Here is a 17,931-nt window from a genome sequence, read left to right as displayed (position 1 = left end):
GTTAAATTATGTCCTCAATATATTGACAATTATAAATTAGTAACCCAATTCTTTTTTTAAAAAAATGAATAGATAAGATTAAGTGGGAGTCAGTGAGATGCAATGGTTTGAGTGTTGGACTAGGGCTCTGGGAGACCATTTAGCCTTGGAAACCCCTTGGGCAAGTCTGAACAAATCTTGAGGGGAAAAGAACATGATAATTCACCATGGGGTTGCCATAAGTCACCAACAATTAGACAGGACACAACAACTGCAAATTCCTAACAAAGACATCCTGGCACCTGTTAAACAAATCATTCCGAGTTTGTTGTAACTAAATGCCTTTTATTTCACCCCCACCTAATCATATCCATTTCATATCTTGTTTTCATCTTCATTAGGATGAATTGCAAAGGCTGCTGCAGTTGCTAAAGGAACCAGATCCCTTGGGGGAGGATCAGTTGCAAAAGCTGTCCATTGAGTTGAATGACTTCATTGTTGCACTGTCTTCAATGCAACCCTCTGCCAAGAGAGAAGGCTTTGTCACAGTCCCCGACGTGACGTGGGCAGACATTGGAGCCCTAGAGGACATTCGAGAGGAGCTCACCATGGCAATACTGGTAGGAGTGGGCATATTTGCAAAATCCCTTGAATACATACATGCAGGGTTGCAATCTGTTCCAGAGAATCAGAAGTATCGTAGTGCTGCCAGCAATTCTGAACTGTAGCCTTTTTTTTAACTTGTTGCTTAGAAATGTAAGAGTCAATAACCTTCCTTAATTTCATGTAAAAAGTAGTGAGCAAAGTCCAAATTTGTTTTATTTTAAAATCAAAGCTAAGTGACTTGACTTGTAGCAATGAAATTATTCAGAAAAGCAGAGCATAACTTGAGACATCAAAACAGCAAATATTGTTGGGAATATTATACTGCTTAGTCTATGACCAAGGAAAGCTCTCAGTCTCTCAATAATCTGGAGGTACCTGATTAGAACCGCACTTAGGCAAACAACTGAGTTTTTATTCCAAATCAGGAAGGCTCTCATCTTGAAGTTTCAATAGCACAAATTACAAACAGCTCTTTACAAATATCACAGTCTCTCCTTATCAACAACAATATCAGCTCACCAGCACACAACTTATTGGCTGTTTCATGTTTATAAAAAACCTAGACAGACACTTATTGTGTTGCATCATCCCTGGTGCTTAGACGTTACCTTATTCTTTTGCATCATGCATTCAAGCTCACAGTGCCATCCTGGTCTAGCAGTTAGCTGGGTAGGCCCAGAATACATATTTGGATACATCTTTCAATTAGATAGCTTAGTTAATATAATATGCAAATTTATTATTTTTTATTTATCATATCAGAAGCAATGAGCTGGATAGGCCCAGAATACATATTTGGATACATCTTTCAATTTAGACAGCTTAGTTAATATAATATGCAAATGTATTTTTTATTTATTGTATCAGAAGTGAACCAAGGGTACAGTTGTAATGTATTTAAAAAACACAAAGTTTAAAAAACTTGGCATTATACTAAATATCCTTTGACTAGTACTTGACTACTCGGAGTGCCTCTGGTGTTGCTATAAGAAGGTCTTCCATTGTGCATGTGGCAGGACTCAGACTGCATTGTAATAGGTGGTCTGTGGTTTGCTCTTCTCCACATTCGCATGTCATGGACTCCACTTTGTGGTCCCATTTCTTATGGTTGGCTCTGTATCTCGTGGTGCCAGAGCACAGTCAGTTTAACACCTCCCAGTTGCCCAGTCTTCTGTGTGGACTCTCATCTGGTATCACCCACGGATTGAGGTGCTGGGTTTGAGCCTGCCACTTTTGGACTCTCGCTTGGTGAGGTGTTCCTGCGAGTATCTCTGTTGATCTTAGAAAACTATTTCTTGATTTAAAGCATTGGCGTGCTGGCTGATATCCAAACGGGACGGGACGGAGATTTCACTGCCTTGGTCCTTTCATTACTGCTTGCTACTTCCTGATAAATGTGAGGTGGTCCAGTACCGGCTAAAAAGTATAATTTCTCCAGTGGTGTGGAGCGTAGACATCCTGTGGTAATGCAGCATGTCTCATTAAGAGCCACATCCACCGTTTTAGCGTGGTGAGATATATTCTACATTAGGCATGCGTACTCAGCAGCAGAGTAGCAAAACACAAGGGCAGATGTCTTCACCGTATCTGGTTGTGATCCCCAGGTTGTGCCAGTCAGCTTTCGTATGATACTGTTTTTGCTTGATATTCAAGCAGTGTACGTCATAGCACGGTCCAGGGTAACTCCTAGGTATTGCTGCAATGTTCAAGTGGGATTCCTTCCCAGGTAATCCTCAGAGCTCGAGATGCTTGTCTGTTCTTAAGATGAAAAGCAAATGTCTGTGTTTTAGATGGATTAGGAATCAGCTAGTTTTCCCCTGTAATAGGTAGTAAGAGCACCTAAAGCTTCAGGCAGCTACTGTTCAACCATTTCAAAGCTCTCTGCATGGGCGTTGTTGGCACGATAATCAGCATATATGAAACTCTCTATTAGCTTTATCCACTGTTCTTTCTTGGCTTCAGAGATGGAGGGCAAAGTGCTCTGTGCTTCCTGAAGAGTTAGCTTATTAAATAGTTCTTAGTTGTGGAAAATGTTTGCTGTGATGTATAGAAACGTCTTCCTCTTTCAATGCATTACTCTCAGTTTTTGAGTGTTTGGATCTTGTGTTAATTGGTTGGGAAATATTTTATAGAAGCTCCCTAAGATCCAGTGGTGCATAGGGTGATCTTTGAATTATATCTAAATATATTGCATTAATTTCAAGAATGTTTTGTGGATACCACCAGAGGTAATGCTTTGGAGAAGAAGGTCAGGTACAGAGCCTTTCCATTAGCTGTGCTTGAAAGAACAGCTCCTCCCGCTCCTCCTCTCCCTGAATTGTTCCTATTATAGGTAGTCTTAAAAATAATGAATATGTAACTTTTAAGAGTTGGTAGTTGGGTGCTTGTTTGCCTGTTGCTTCCTTACCTCATGGGTAGAAACGGTTTTCTCACGTAGACTGTTCTGTGATTGTCTGAAAAGTGGTGTTAAATGCTTTCAATCAATAAGCAAATACATGGGCAGAATGGCCTCAGCAGAGATTACAGATGTAGATGTTATTTGAACTTATTGCTTTAGAACTTGCAGTCAAGGCTTCAAGGTTTGGTGTTACTCTTGAGTGAGTTTTACAACAGTTTACATAGGTAATGTTATTACACCCCCTCCCTAAAAGAACCCAAAAAATCTCAGTCTTCTCTTCTTCCTGTATTTATTCCTGCAATCAAACAGCACGTGAGTATATTCTCTCCTTCATGTTGACTAAGTTGTGCTTCAAGACCCAAAGGCATATTATAGACCAGGAAAACCATTCCAAAGACATGTACCAGATAGCATGGGTTACTGAGGGGTTAAAATTACTCAGGATATGGAGGGGCCGAACCCAGAACAAAATATCTGGTCAGCAGGAAAACCAAAAACTCCAGAGGTGTCATCAAAAGATAAGGAAAGGAGTGTTAGCTATAAAAAGTGGAGACCATGTCCATGATCTCTCTCTTCCGTCATGATCGCCTCTCTGTAAGTAACTGTAAGTAGTTAAGTTTGCAACAAGAATAAACATTTGGTGCCAAGGGCTCCTGGCAGAGAAAAACAGGTCCAGAGTGTTTTTGATTAACTGAAGCATGGAGGCAGGAAGAGCAGATAAGCGCAGCACTCTTTTTAAAAGTACATGCCTCAGATTATAATTCAGAATCTGGAGGCTCCAGAATCCAGGGGTCGGGATGGACCCCAGTGTCTTTTTGGGGACCCTGACAAAGCAGACAATGAGCGGTTGCTTTTTAAAGATCTCTTACCTTCTCAATGACCTTTTCCATGACAGTCTTACTCCATACTTACTTTCAAGTTATTACCACACATGCAAGTATCATTAAGTTTATTTAGGTTTTTCTGTTAGTATTATAGAATTGGAAGAGACTGCATGGGCCATCTCGTCCAACCCCCTGGCATGCAGGAAAAGCACAATCAAAATACCCCCGACAGATGGCCATCCAGTCTCTGTTTAAAAGCCCCCAAAGAAGGTGCTTCCATCACACTTTGAGGCAGAGAGTTCCACTGCTGAACAGCTCTTACAGTCAGAAGGTTTATTTATTATTTTATTTATTTCTCGAATTTCTATCCCGTCCTTCTCAACCCGCGAAGGGGGACTCAGGACGGCTTACAATGGGCCCCATTCCAAAGGCATTACATAACAAATTACAAAATTAAAACCACAATTAAACATAAGTTCCACCTAATGTTCAGGTAGTGTCTACTTTCCTGTAATTGGAACCCATTGCTCCGAGTCCTAGTTTCCAGGGCAGCAGAAAACAAGCCTGCTCCCTCTTCCTTATGACATTCTTTCACATATTTATACATGGCTATCATATTTCCTATCAGCGTTCTCTTCTGCAGGCTAAATATATCCTGTTTATGACTTAATGTTCTTGGGGTTTTTGCCTTTCTTATGTTCCAGTTTTCATATTTAGGGATATAACTTTTGAACAATATTCTGCTTGAGGATTCTTTTGCTTTGTGTTAACTCAAGTATCTGTGGATTGCTTTTTGATGACTTAGTTCAAAAACTGATGAGCTCTTGATCTCATTGGGAATTACTTTTTTTACTTTTGTTGCTTCTTTTTTAACTTGCATTTTTCTTTTTATACTTATTCATAAATTCATAAATTTTACTTATTGGATTATCTAAACATTGTGTGGTGTTGGGTAAAAAGGTGTTCCAGGACTACATTGGTTGCTTAACCAATTACAAATCCACCTAACAGAAGCATTGCCTAACACAGTGGTTATCAACCTGTGGGTCTCCAGGTGTTTTGGCCTACAAGTCCCAGAAATCCTAGCCAGTTTACCAGCTGTTAGGATTTCTGGGAGTTGAAGGCAAAAACATCTGGGGACCCACAAGTTGAGAACCACTGGTAGTGTGATGAAGTTGACTTTTAGCAATCACAACCTTCTTCTCTAAGTGATTGCAGACTGCTTTCATAATGATTAGATCCAGAATATTTCCTGTTATTGATGTCAGGCTGACTGGGCAGTAATTCTTTGAGTGATAAAGTGCTGAATAACAACTTATTTCTTACTTCTTTTGGAAGCTTCTTGGAAGTTTAATTTTGGATTTGTTTTAATTTTGGGATCTCTGTCATGCCACTTTCAAAATCCTTAATCTCTATCAAAAATGTATTAACAATTGCCAAAAATGAGGTTTTTTTCTAGTTTTACCCACAAGGCACCTGTTCTGTTTTAGGCACCAGTTAGGAATCCTGAACAGTTCCAAGCTCTTGGCCTCACTGCTCCAGCTGGAATACTCCTTGCTGGCCCTCCAGGTTGTGGCAAAACACTGCTTGCTAAGGTAATGAGCAGCTGCCTGCCTTGCTTTATTTTGCTACTGACTAGCTAAGGATTCTAAACATAATTTGTACAAGTTCTCACTTTATCTTTGTTAACCTTATGATTTGATGTTCATTGTATGCTATTGTATAGTTCATGTTTGTTTGGTTGTCTCCATGTGCCACAAATAATGTGAAGTTGTGTGATAGCCATTAATTTAGATGGCTCTAGAAGGAGCTTGTAAATGTAACAATGGGAAGATTTATCATTACCTATATTATCATGATGGGTATATGGAACTTGCAGAATAAAAAAAAGGGGGTTTTATCCTTTTGACTTAATATACTGGAGTACGATTCTGAACATTAATAGCAAGGCCAACAGAAAGATGTATCCCTCACAGCATTGAGTAGGAAGAAATGTAAACTACAATATGTTATGGGTAAAGGTATGATAGCTGGGACTCAGTGCTGGTAGCGCTACGCTGGTTGCGCAGCGCAGCTCAGAATTAGAGAAGGGAATCGCACAGAATGAGAGATTCAGCTGCAACAGAGTCGGCAAGTTAGTTCGCTAGAAAGGGGAAGAGGAATCAGCCAAGCATACTGATGTAGCCTATCCGGAGATCCTATGCAAACACGTTCAAAACTGTAAGAAGGATAAAAAAGAGGGGAGAAATACAAGCAGTGGTGAAAAATCAATCAAATCCAGTAACTATTAGATTACTTCACTGTCCCACCTGCGTTACGTTATTTCACTGCTATCCTGCCACAGCTGCATCTCTCAGTGTGCTGTCTCGTGCACGTGTTCCCTTCTCTCATTCTGAGAGAACCAGCGTAGCGTTACCAGCACTGGGTCCCAGCTATCATATTTTTACCATGCTATGATTAATCCTGATTTTAAAAGGAAAAAAAACTGGATATTTTATTGTCAGCTATCATTTGTGATGCTCGGGGCTTGAAAACATTTGTTTGTGGGCTACAGCTCTCAGGATCCCCTGACTATTACTAATAGCTAAATTTGCAGAAATATTCCAGGATTCATTGTCTCGAAAAGGTAACATCTCTGAGTTATTATAGTACTGTTCTATGCACTAGTTGTAGCCATATGAACACCCAGTGCAGGGGAGCCATAGCAGGAGATAGCTGTGTTCTTCTTATCTTGTTTGTGGTCTTCCTAGAGGTCTAATTGACCACTGTGGGTAACAAGATACTGGACCTGATGTTCAAAAATGCTGGTGATTAAATAGGAGTTACGTTCCATGAATTTAAGGTCAGTTATAGAGCTACCTTGACCCTAAAGCAAGATAGACAATATTATTTATCCCACGTTCATGGTACAGATTGGTAACACTTGTAGTTTCTTGACAGGATACAATTTCCTGCTGGATATTCCACACTAAATCCACTTTTAATCCCAGCTTTTAAAAATAAATTGAATTGGTCAGTCACCACTTATGTATAGATTATTCAGGTTGGGACTAAAATTGCCCCAGAAGGAAAAGGTAAAACAAACACAAGACAAATATCTCTGCCAGGTCACTCTCGGGATTGCTTTGCTTGCAGGCCTTTTATTGTGGGATACTGGCACATGTCTACACAGTGATTTCCAGTGTTGAATTTTATTCTAAAATTCAAGGAATTTCAACTTAGAGCAGTGCAGTGTTTTTAAAGTCCCTAGTTCAAGAATCTATGGTTTTCTCATTTTTTTTTGTCTTGAGATTGGAATTGAATGTTATGTACATTGTTTTCCATCACTAACCTTACTCTGAAAATCTATTATATTGATCACAGTTGTGTGATATCACAGATGAAAGTTGTGTGATATCTCTGTCTTTTCCTCCTTGTCCTGGTTTGGTTGCTGGTCACTTTAAATTTTGCTGCTTAGTGATTTTAGTTACAGTCAGGAGCTATCTAGGTTTGCAATTCTATGGGAGAAGACATGCTTTGTGTACAAAATGTTCCAGTTCAGCTTCTGTATAGGATTAGAAAAGACTGCTAACAGAAATCCTGGAAAGTCAGTCTCCATCAGTGTCTGTAATACAGAAGCAAGCTAGACCAGTAGTCAAGGTACTTTCTTGAATTCCTCTCTTTGATTTGTTTGTATATTTCTATCATGTTATTTTTTGTTATTGGGAGGAGCTTTGTGGCTGGAAATACACTTTTAAAATATCATAGTATATTAAATCAGTCACATCTTCATGTTTTCTTGGTAGGCTGTCGCAAATGAGTCTGGACTGAACTTCATTTCTGTGAAAGGCCCTGAACTATTGAATATGGTGAGTTCTGGTTTTACTGCTATCTGATTATGTTAGAATGTATTCAAAAGTTCTGAAGCAGTGCTTTGAATAAAACATGTCCAATCATCCAGCTTTGTTTTGTTAATCTGTAAAACCAGAGATTCCATAAAAAGTCATGTTGTGTAAAATTCCTATTTCAGTATGTTGGGGAAAGTGAACGGGCCGTACGTCAGGTTTTCCAGCGTGCAAGGAATTCAGCACCTTGCGTCATTTTCTTCGATGAAGTTGATGCTTTGTGTCCTCGGAGATCCGACCATGAGGTGAGCCTACAAATATTTCCTTCAGTCACTTGGCTGAGATAGGAGGAATATTAATGAATGGGTTATCTCAGTTGTATTTGCTTTCAAAATAGGAGGGATTTAAATTCAGTGGATACTTCCTCTTCTTCTCTCTTTCTGAGACTAGGGCAATGGCAGTTGGGATCAAGGTAGGCCCTTTCATCTGCTTCTGGGCCTAGGCAGGATAATCTCTCAAGGACAGTTGAGGCAGCATTTCCTGCCCCACCCATCCCTTTATGACCCCAGCAAATTAGGTTTAGGAGCCCACTTCCTCTCTAAACTGGAAGGCTTTTTTATTTATCTAAAGATGGGCCAGATAAGGTTGGCACCTTTCCATGCACTCAGGTGTTACAATATCAGCTAATTCCTGGCATCTTTTCCATGAATTAGTTCTTGATATAGAATTATAACCTGAAATGGGATGAAATATGGTTTATATCTGTTTTTGCTTTATATTCTTTTCATCCTTAAAAAAGTTGTGATAGTCTTTTTTTCCTCAACATTCTAACATTCATATATATATATAGAGAGAGAGAGAGAGAGAGTTGTTGTTGTTGTTTTATTAAGATGTGATAGTCTTGTTATTCTTAGAGTTAATCTTTTTTGAGTGGGATGATAGTTTAAAACTAGTTTAACTTGTGTTGCAATTGAGCCAAGAAATAATATTGCATCATCCAGAGGGAAGAAGGCTATGAAGAACAGCAGCCTTCTCCCTCCAGATTGTTGATGGCATAATCAGTTTATGTTGTCTTTATGATTTCACTGTATTCTCATTATTTCAGTCAGGTGCCAGCGTCCGGGTAGTGAACCAGTTGCTAACAGAGATGGATGGGCTAGAATCTCGTCGTCAGGTTTTTATTATGGCAGCTACAAACAGGCCAGGTAAGAACAATTAAGAAATTAAAGCTAGTCTTAGAAGCATCACATAGCTGTTGCTCTGTTGTATGCTCATATGTTTGCCCATAATAAAGGATGCGACTAGTGAGATTATGTCAGTATAGAAATAGAGATAAATGGTGTATTTTATTAGCAGAAATGTGAAAGGCGTGATGTTGAGTTTTTCAAATCGTATCAAAACTGCCTCCAGGCTTGGAGATCTTCCACCTTTTTGGTTTGCCTATCATAATATGCTGGCCAAGACCAGCACTTTGAATTGTGCTCAGAAATGGACCAACAGCCAGTGGTGTTGACATAACGGGAGTTGTGTGCTCCCTCTATGGCGCTCCGGTGAACAGTCTGGCTGCCATCCGCTGGACTAATTTCCGAACAGTCTTCAAAGGCAGCCTCACATAGAGTGCGTTGCAGTAATCTATTCGGGATGTAACCAGAGCATGGACCACTGTGGCCAGATCAGAGTTCCCAAGGTACGGGCGCAGCTGGCGCACAAGCTTTAGCTATGCAAAAGCTCCCCAGCCACCGCCGAGACTTGGGGTTCCAGGCTCAGTGATGAATCCAGGATCACTCCCAAGCTGTGAACCTGCGTCTTCAGCGGGAGTGAGTTTGACAAGCAGAGATCTGAGTCAAGCGAGCAAGGAAGTGGTTACAGGCAGGGAGTGGAGCTAATATACGTGGGAGGTGGGGATGTTACCTGTCCCTTTAATATTCTTGCAACACAGAGAGAATTGTATTGTTTGAAGGCTTTCACGGCGGAATCACTGGCGCGTTGTGTGGTTTCCGGGCTGTATGGTTGCTAGAACATGGCTATACAGCCTGGAAACTACACAACACTCCACAGAGATAATTGCAGGGATAATACAACTGAACCAGCTGGAAGACTTACTTCTGACATTTGGAAGCCTGGGGGAGTTGACAAAGGATTGTTTCCCAACTCAAGTGGCAATCGGAATAACAACAGTATCAACAATAGTCAATGTTACCCAAGACTCAGAAAGAGCTTCAGCATAAAAAAATAAATAAAAGAAAAACAAACCTCCAAAGGAAAGGGAAATAAAAAATAATATTTTAAACTAAGTGTTTAATTCCCAATTTGTCACGTGGATGTCTTGACATATGTCAATCATCAGGAAACAAGGGAGGAGGCTTTTCTTTTTCCTACATACTCATAGTGCGCTTGTGAGTGTTGTGTGTGTGGATTTAGGGGGTGGGAAACAGCCTACATATATACCTCTATCTCTTGTCTGTCTTGTCACTGTATAATCTGCATTGAATGTTTGCCACATATGTGTTCTGTGATCCGCCCTGAGTCCCCTTTGGGGTGAGAAGGGCAGAATATAAATGCGATAAATAAATAATAAGAGCGAACATTATACACTTTTACTAAAGTAGACAGATTCCATCCACACCTCCAGGAGGGAACAGTGTCAGATTTGAGGGATTCAGTTCCCACTGAGCCTTGAAACTCCTTGGGTGATCTTGGGACAGTCATTATAGCTCAGAAGTTTGTTGTGAGGATAAAATAGGGGAGAAGAGATTTGTATATGCAACTTTGGAGGAGAGGCAGAATATACATATAGCAAGCTTTGTTACATATAGGTACATACTATATCTGTTTGATTATTGAATACCAATTGAACATATTTGAAGAAAAATATTAAATGTTATATCCCCACATTAGAATATTAAATCCCCTAATGTAATACTTCCATAGCTAATCTATATACATATAATAAAAGTGAAAATGTTTATGTGTCAAGGATGTTCATTTACACAGACAGCATCCCGTTTCCACAAACAGCTCTAGCTCCCAGTGCTCAGGAAACACTAGTGGCCCTCCCTCTACTAATATTGAGGTTACAGTGAGCTCCATATCCCAGGGTTCCTTGCTCTCTCCAAGTACTGATGGAGTTTCTCAGGGTTAATCTGGCATGATGTGAGTTGTAGTTCACCCACAACCTTAGGCATTTTGTACAATTAAAAAAATGACTTTTTCAAATAACCTGAGCAACACCAGGTACCCAAGCTAGTATTATATAAATATCAGGTCTTCTCTTTTACAAATGCAGATCTGCATCTCTTCTTCATGACGTGCACATTTTCTTTGTTCTTGTTCTTCATGATTAAATCATCTTGAAAGGCGTCAACCATGCAATTTCAAAATTGAGAATGATTCTTGAAAGAGTTATTGTTCTTGGAATTGGCTTCTAAAAGCATTCTTGTTCAGGTCTGCTCCGTGCTCCAAGGAAGCCAAGCATGTCACTGAAAGTTGCTAGGTGTACTTGTGGACAAGAGACATGCAGGACATTCTGAAATACACGCTTGTCACCTGGAATTTCGATAAACCAAGATTGAGACAGAGTAATAGAAGACAAAATTGTTTATGCTGTAGGTCCCAAGTTTAATCTTTATTATATCGCAAAAGGCTTATGGACAGAAGAAAATGGCTCAGGATTTGTGACATTACTCAGTGTTAGGTATGTCCATATGTTTGTGCATGTTTAGCCTACTTCTTCTCTTATTGTGGCATTAATGAAAGAATATGGGAATACTAGCAAGGCAGAAACTAAATATAAGCTTTGAGGTTACCTCAATCTGGCCCAATGAAAAGGCAAGGCTAACCACTGTTTAGCTGCGTAACATTTATCCTTTCAGCCCTTTTTGGAGGTACCCATGATACTGTGCTAGAAAATGTTGCAAACGTATTTATTATAAAATGCGTGCACCAGTTAATAACATATAATAATAACTTTATTTTTGTATCCCGCCACTATCTCCTGGAAGGGACTTGGGGTGGGTTACATGAGGACCAAGCCCAGTCAGACAGAGTTAAAATATAACACAATAAAAATACATATACAACATCATAAAAACATAATTAAACATAATTCATCATGCAACAACCAGTAACCAAGCATAATGGACATTTCCGAGCTAAGGGGTGAGGAAAAGGCTTGTGCAATACAACTGTCAGGACAGGGCTGATGGCAAAGTGAAAACATAAGGCTGGAAGGGCCAAGTTAGATTTGGACAGTACAACTCCAGGGCAGGGACAATAGTAAAGTGCAAGAGTCAAGAATGAAGTTATTGTTAGAAGGGCCAATTCTTTTAGTGAACAGATTAATCAAAGGCACATTGGAATAACCATGTTTTTAGGTCTTTACAGGAAGTGGAAAGGGTGGGCTCTAAACTAATTTCCCTTCGAGAGAGAGTTCCAGAGCTGGGGGGCCTCCACCGAGAAGGTCCTCTGTCTCATCCCCATCAACCACGCTTGTGACGGAGGTGGGAGTGAGAGAAGGACCTCCCCAGCTCACGCAGGTTTGTAGGGAAAGATGTGATCGCGAAGATAGGCTGGACTCAAACTGTTTAGGGCTTTGTAGGTAATAATCTGCACCTTGAATTGGGACTGGAAACTTATTGGCAGCCAGTGGAGCTGTTTTAACAGGTGGGTTGTTCTCCCCCTATAATTCACTCCAGTTAGCAGTCTGGCCGCTGACCTTTGTACCAATTGCAATTTCCAGGCCATTTTCAAAGGCGGTCCCACATAGAGTGTGTTGCAGTAGTTCAGTCTGGAGGTAACTAAGGCATGGGCCACCATGGCCAAGTCAGACTTTTCAGGGTACGGTTGCAACTGGCACACAAGCTTTAACTGTGCAAAGGTCCTCCTGGCCACCACCGACACTGTTGACTCAAGTTCAAATAGGAATTATTTGTTAAGAAACAAGAACAAGCCTTAGTGAGTTTAGGATTCAAAAGTTTATCTTTTCTTGGTTTCTTGAGGAATTCTGCCAAATTGACTAACCTTAATTCTTACTGTAAAACCTATTGACAACCCTTACTTGACAACCCTTACTTTAGATCAGGGGTCCTCAAACTAAGGCCCGGGGGCCGGATGCGGCCCTCCAAGGTCATTTATCTGGCCCTCGCTCAGGGTTAACCTAAGTCTGAAACGACTTGAAAGCACACAACAACAATGACAACAATCCTATCTCATGAGCCAAAAGCAGGCCCATACTTCCCATTGAGATACTAATAAGTTTATATTTGTTAAATTGTTCTTCATTTTAATTGTTGTGTTGTTTTTAAGTGATTTTTGCACTACAAATAAGTTATGTGGTATGCATAGGAATTCATTCATGTTTTTTTTTCAAATTATAATCTGGCCCTCCAACAGTTTGAGGAACTGTGACCTGGCCCTCTGTTTAAAAAGTTTGTGGACCCCTGCTTTAGATTAACCACAGTTTAGAATTTTGATATCAGACTGATGTTTCTCATCTCCTTCCAGTCGTGCCAGGAAAAAAGAGGGAAATTAGAATACATGAAATATTCTAATTCTAAGATTATACTGCATGTCATTCTCTAATATTATGTGCATACATCTGCAATTTAGCAGTGAAGGATAAAGCTACTTAGATAATGTCCTTGATGTATAAGATCTATACATATTTGGTAAGCTATGATATTCCTGTTGCTGGAGGTGCTATGCTTTACTTTCAATAGTTAACTATTTGTTTGTAAACCTCCCTATAGAATATCTTCTGAATATATTTTGTTTTATGATTTCGGTTTCGTATTCAAAGTCTTAATAATACCATTTTCCAATAGATATTATTGATCCAGCTATTTTGCGCCCAGGAAGATTGGATAAAACACTCTATGTGGGTTTGCCACCACCTATGGATCGTGTTGCCATTTTAAAGACAATCACTAAAGTAAGGTTTTGTTGTTGTTGTTGTTGTTGTTGTTGTGGGGGGGAATCATATACTCAGGTTTCCTTCCAATTTTTTCATCTAATAATTGCTATTCCATCTCCTTTGGGAATATTTTGGCTAAGCTGCAGGATCAAAGAGGAATTAATTACAAAGTGATGTTTTTCTTGTGATTTTGGGTTTCAGACATGTATCGCTCAGGTATAAATGCATTTTCGTCTTGAAGAAGAAATACAAAATGATAGTTCTTTGTCTCATTCAAAAGTGATGTAAAATCCACACAAGGATGATGGAGTACAAAAAAGTTATTTGCTTAACCATCTTATAAGTCCCTGTTGGCCAGAAAACTGAATTTTATCACCTCCTTTGAATACTGTTCTCAGTTGTTCATCTGTAACCAGCCTGGACGTGAATGTCTTAGGTGCATCTCCTCTCTAGATAAGCGTATGGGAATCGTGCAGCACTCTGCCTTGTAGAATTGTAACTCCCACTGTCTCTGCAGCTGAATTTGTTGTTCTTTTCTGCCTTCAAGCCAGCTTACAGAGCCATAGTTGAACACTCTAACCATTTAACCTGGTGATCAGTAGACCTTTGAGAACTGAGTTTGTGGGAAAACGGGCCTTGTATAATGTTTTTGTTTCATTTTTGTTCATTCCTTTTAACGGTTTGTGACTTTTAATTAAGATTTTAATTGCTTTCTAACTTCTTTATAGTGAGAATTTTTTCTATGTTTGCTGCGAATTGCTGTAATCTTTCACTCTCAAACTAGCAAAAATATGATGAAAATGGCGTATAAATCATCATCCTCTACATGTAAGATCAAGTCTCAGCAAGACTTCAAATTTGCATTCACCACTTTTTACCTTTCCTACCACATGGTAGGAAGAGTAAAAACTGGTGAATGCAAATTTGAAGCCTTGCTGACACTTGATCTTACATGTAGAGGATGATGATTTATATGCCACTTATCTCTTTTAATAGAGACTCAAAGGTGCAAATAAGTGCTAAAAACAATACAATTTAAAACCTAAAGACTAAACATATAATCAGGCATGTAAAAGCCCCCGGTGGCGCATTGGATTAAACCGCTGAATTTGCTGACCAAAAAGTTGCCAGTTCAAATCCAGAGAGCGGAGTGAGCTCCCATTGTTAGCCCCAGCTTCTGCCAACCTAGCAGTTCGGAAACATGCAAATATGAATAGATTAATAGGTACCGCTTCTGTAGGAAGGGAACGGTGTTCCATGCAGTCATGCTGACCACATTACCTTGGAGGTGTCTTTGGACAATGCCGGCTCTTTGGCTTAGAAATTGAGATTAGCACCAACCCCAGAGTCGGACATGACTGGACTTAATGTCAGGGGAAAACCTTTACCTTTTGACCTACCATGTTAGAAGTAAGATCAAATTCCTCGTCTTGAGACTCAAGGAATATGACTTGTAATGGAGTGCTCTATAATCTGTATACAGTATGTCCCTGCCTGACTCATGGACAGAAAACATAATATAGGGGCATGGTAGGGCATGACACCATGGTAGGGCATGACACCAAAAGAGTCTATAAAGATCAGCAACTTCACTGAATGATGGTGGCTTGTGGGCTTACATAATAATAATTCTAAACCAAGATATTTTAAGATATTCACAATTCTATGAACATGTATGTGTGCATCTTCAAGGTGCCTTGTATTCCTCATAAACTTCATTGGGGTTTTTTTAGGCAGAAAATATCCAGAGGTGGTTTTGACCTACAGAGCCTTATATTTATTTGTGTTATCCCATCCAGAGATGATCCTCCTTCATTTCCAAGATCAGACTGAATCTGATACCTTTAGGGAGACTCCATATGTTGTGGTGGCTTTTGTGTTAGTCTATGACTCAGGAGACCAGGGCTGGAGGCCTTGGTTAAGTGACATTCTCTTAAAGAAAGGCAAGGAAGATCCTTCAGAAAAATATTGCCAAGAAGTTTCCCTGATAGGGTCACTTTAGGTGAAACTTTTGCTGCTTTTAAAGTTTCTCTATAGCTCTTTCACAATTATTATATTTTAGGGTGATGTTCTCATCCCATATTTTTCTGCCTCCCTTCCAAAATACGGCATTACAAAGCTAATTTATACTGGCTTTTAATAGGCACCGACCACATTTTATCACCTTGTTTTACAACTACAATAATTTATTAAACATTTGTTTGATTTGGATAAACATTTGCAGCTTTGAGGAGTTACATGACACAAGTATTGTTGGGACATGCCTTTGATTCAATTGCTGTCCTTCCACTAATTAAATAAGGGAGTTTTCCTGCTACAGTGTGCAAAATCTTGGGAACTTCAGGTGACAGATCATACAGTCAGTGCATTAGTCAGATCTTCCACAAAGGCATGGAGTGTTGGCAGGAAACAAGGTCAAATTTTGAAACTTGTCTTGATGAAGTCATAGAATCATAGAGTTGGAAGAGACCTCGTAGGCCATCCAGTCCAACCCCCTGCCAAGAAGCAGGAAAATCACATTCAAAGCACCCCTGATAGATGGCCATCCAGTTTGAAAGCCTCCAAAGAAGGAGCCTCCACCACACTCTGGTGCAGAGAGTTCCACTGCTGAACAATCCCCCTAGGGGTGAGAAAAGCGGTATAGAAATACTGTAAATAAACAGCTTCCACAGTTAGGAGATTCTTCTTAACGTTCAGGTGGAATCTCCTTTCATGTAGTTTGAAGCCATTGTTCTGTGTCTAGAAAACAAGCCTGCTCCCTCCTCCCTATGACTTCCCCTCACATATTTATCCATGGCCCTCATCATGTCTCCTCTCAGCCTTCTCTTCTGTAGGCTAAACATGCCCAGCTCTTTAAGCCGCTCCTCATAGGGCTTGTTCTCCAGACCCTTGATCATTTTAGTCACTCTTCTCTCGACACATTCCAGCTTGTCAACATCTCCCTTTCTGCCTAAGTGGAGTATTATTAATCAGTTGGTTCAAGCACCAGTTGAGTAAACCTTGTAATGCAGTGCTCTGTAACCTGTATACACCATGTCTTTACCTGACTCGTGGGCTGAAAACACACGTTAGGATCTTAGTGGGGATTGCACCAAGAAGCTCTATTAGGGTAACTTCTTGGCAATATTTTTCTGAGGGAACTTCCTTGCCTTTCTTTAAGAGTAGTCCAGAGTAGTACTTCTTTAAGAAGTAGTCCAGGGATACCTGTAGACTCTGAATGAATTCAAGTCACCTGGGCCAGATGCACTACTTCCAAAAGTATTGAAGGAACCAAAAGAGGTAATTTCAGAACCACTGGCAATAATCTTTGAGGGGTACTTTGTGCTTTTCCTGCGTGGCAGGGGGCTGTTCTGGATGGCCAATGTGGTCTCTTCCAACTCTTACTACTCTATGATTTTATAAAAATTACTTTGAAAAATGCTAGATGGAAAATAGCATCTTTTTTATAGCATTTTTTTTTACTTTTAGCTATCCCGATGTTTTTGATTTCAACTCCCCAGCCAGTTTAACATTGATCAAGGACTCTGGGAACTGAAATACAAAGTATTTGAGGGACCAAGATAAACCACTGGTTTAAACTGCTTCTCTGTTGTCACTTTCTATAGGATGGAACCCGGCCCCCACTTGACACTGATGTGGATCTTGAAGAAATTGCTTGCAATCCTTGTTGTGATTGTTATACGTGAGTTGTACCCGCCCCCCTCCAATATATTTCATTGGTTTCATAGGAGCTGTTTGTTTTTAATTCTTATTCTTCTATGGTTTTGTTTTTTTCAGGATAGAAGCTTGAAATGTTGCTTTGCATGATTGGCTATTTGCATCTTTAATAATGTCTTCTGAATCACTGAACTCTCTTTGTAAGAGGAAGTGTAAGAAAAACTAATTTCGCCCATAGGATTCAGCTGAGTTTATTTTCCTTTCACAAGGGCAAAGGATCTATCTTTCATATTCCACATAGAACTTCTTTAATTTTAACGTTATTATTATTATTATTATTATTTTTATTATCATCATCACCACCATCATCATCATTGATGTATTTATTAGCATCATTGTAAATTGTACTTTATAAGTAAAAGAACAACAAACCAGTTCCCTGCTCTCAGGTTTGCAATCCAGTTAGGACATGACACAAAAGCAAAAGGGAATGGAAGTGTGAAAGGGGATTAAGTTCTGCATATACTTCATGATTTTTCTACAAAGGAAAAGGGCCAGAATTCAGTGATCTCAGCATTGGTCCCTAGCTTGTCTGAGTACATCTAGAGTAACTTGCCAACTAAGACTGGTCTTATTGAGCTCAGTAGACCAGTGGTCTGTTTCTGCATAAGGCACCTTTTGTATTTTTGTTTTTCTGTAAAATTGTTACAGAATTAACTCGTACTAATTTCA

At 39.7% G+C, this 17,931-nt stretch overlaps 1 protein-coding gene across 1 annotated transcript in view; it reads left to right on the top strand.

Annotated features, from left to right (window-relative positions):
- NVL (nuclear VCP like) overlaps window positions 1–17,931 on the top strand; it is a 48,336-nt gene that overhangs the window by 23,951 nt on the left and 6,454 nt on the right. The window contains exons 14-20 of the mRNA XM_060754192.2: window positions 381–599; window positions 5,298–5,402; window positions 7,593–7,655; window positions 7,817–7,936; window positions 8,737–8,836; window positions 13,454–13,560; window positions 17,148–17,224. Coding sequence (XP_060610175.2) covers window positions 381–599; window positions 5,298–5,402; window positions 7,593–7,655; window positions 7,817–7,936; window positions 8,737–8,836; window positions 13,454–13,560; window positions 17,148–17,224 — 791 coding nt within the window. The remainder of the gene's footprint in view (window positions 1–380; window positions 600–5,297; window positions 5,403–7,592; window positions 7,656–7,816; window positions 7,937–8,736; window positions 8,837–13,453; window positions 13,561–17,147; window positions 17,225–17,931) is intronic.

The sequence above is a fragment of the Anolis sagrei genome, chromosome 1 (assembly GCF_037176765.1).
Source record: "Anolis sagrei isolate rAnoSag1 chromosome 1, rAnoSag1.mat, whole genome shotgun sequence".
Lineage (NCBI taxonomy): Eukaryota > Metazoa > Chordata > Lepidosauria > Squamata > Dactyloidae > Anolis > Anolis sagrei.
This window is presented reverse-complemented; position numbering and strand designations above follow the sequence as displayed.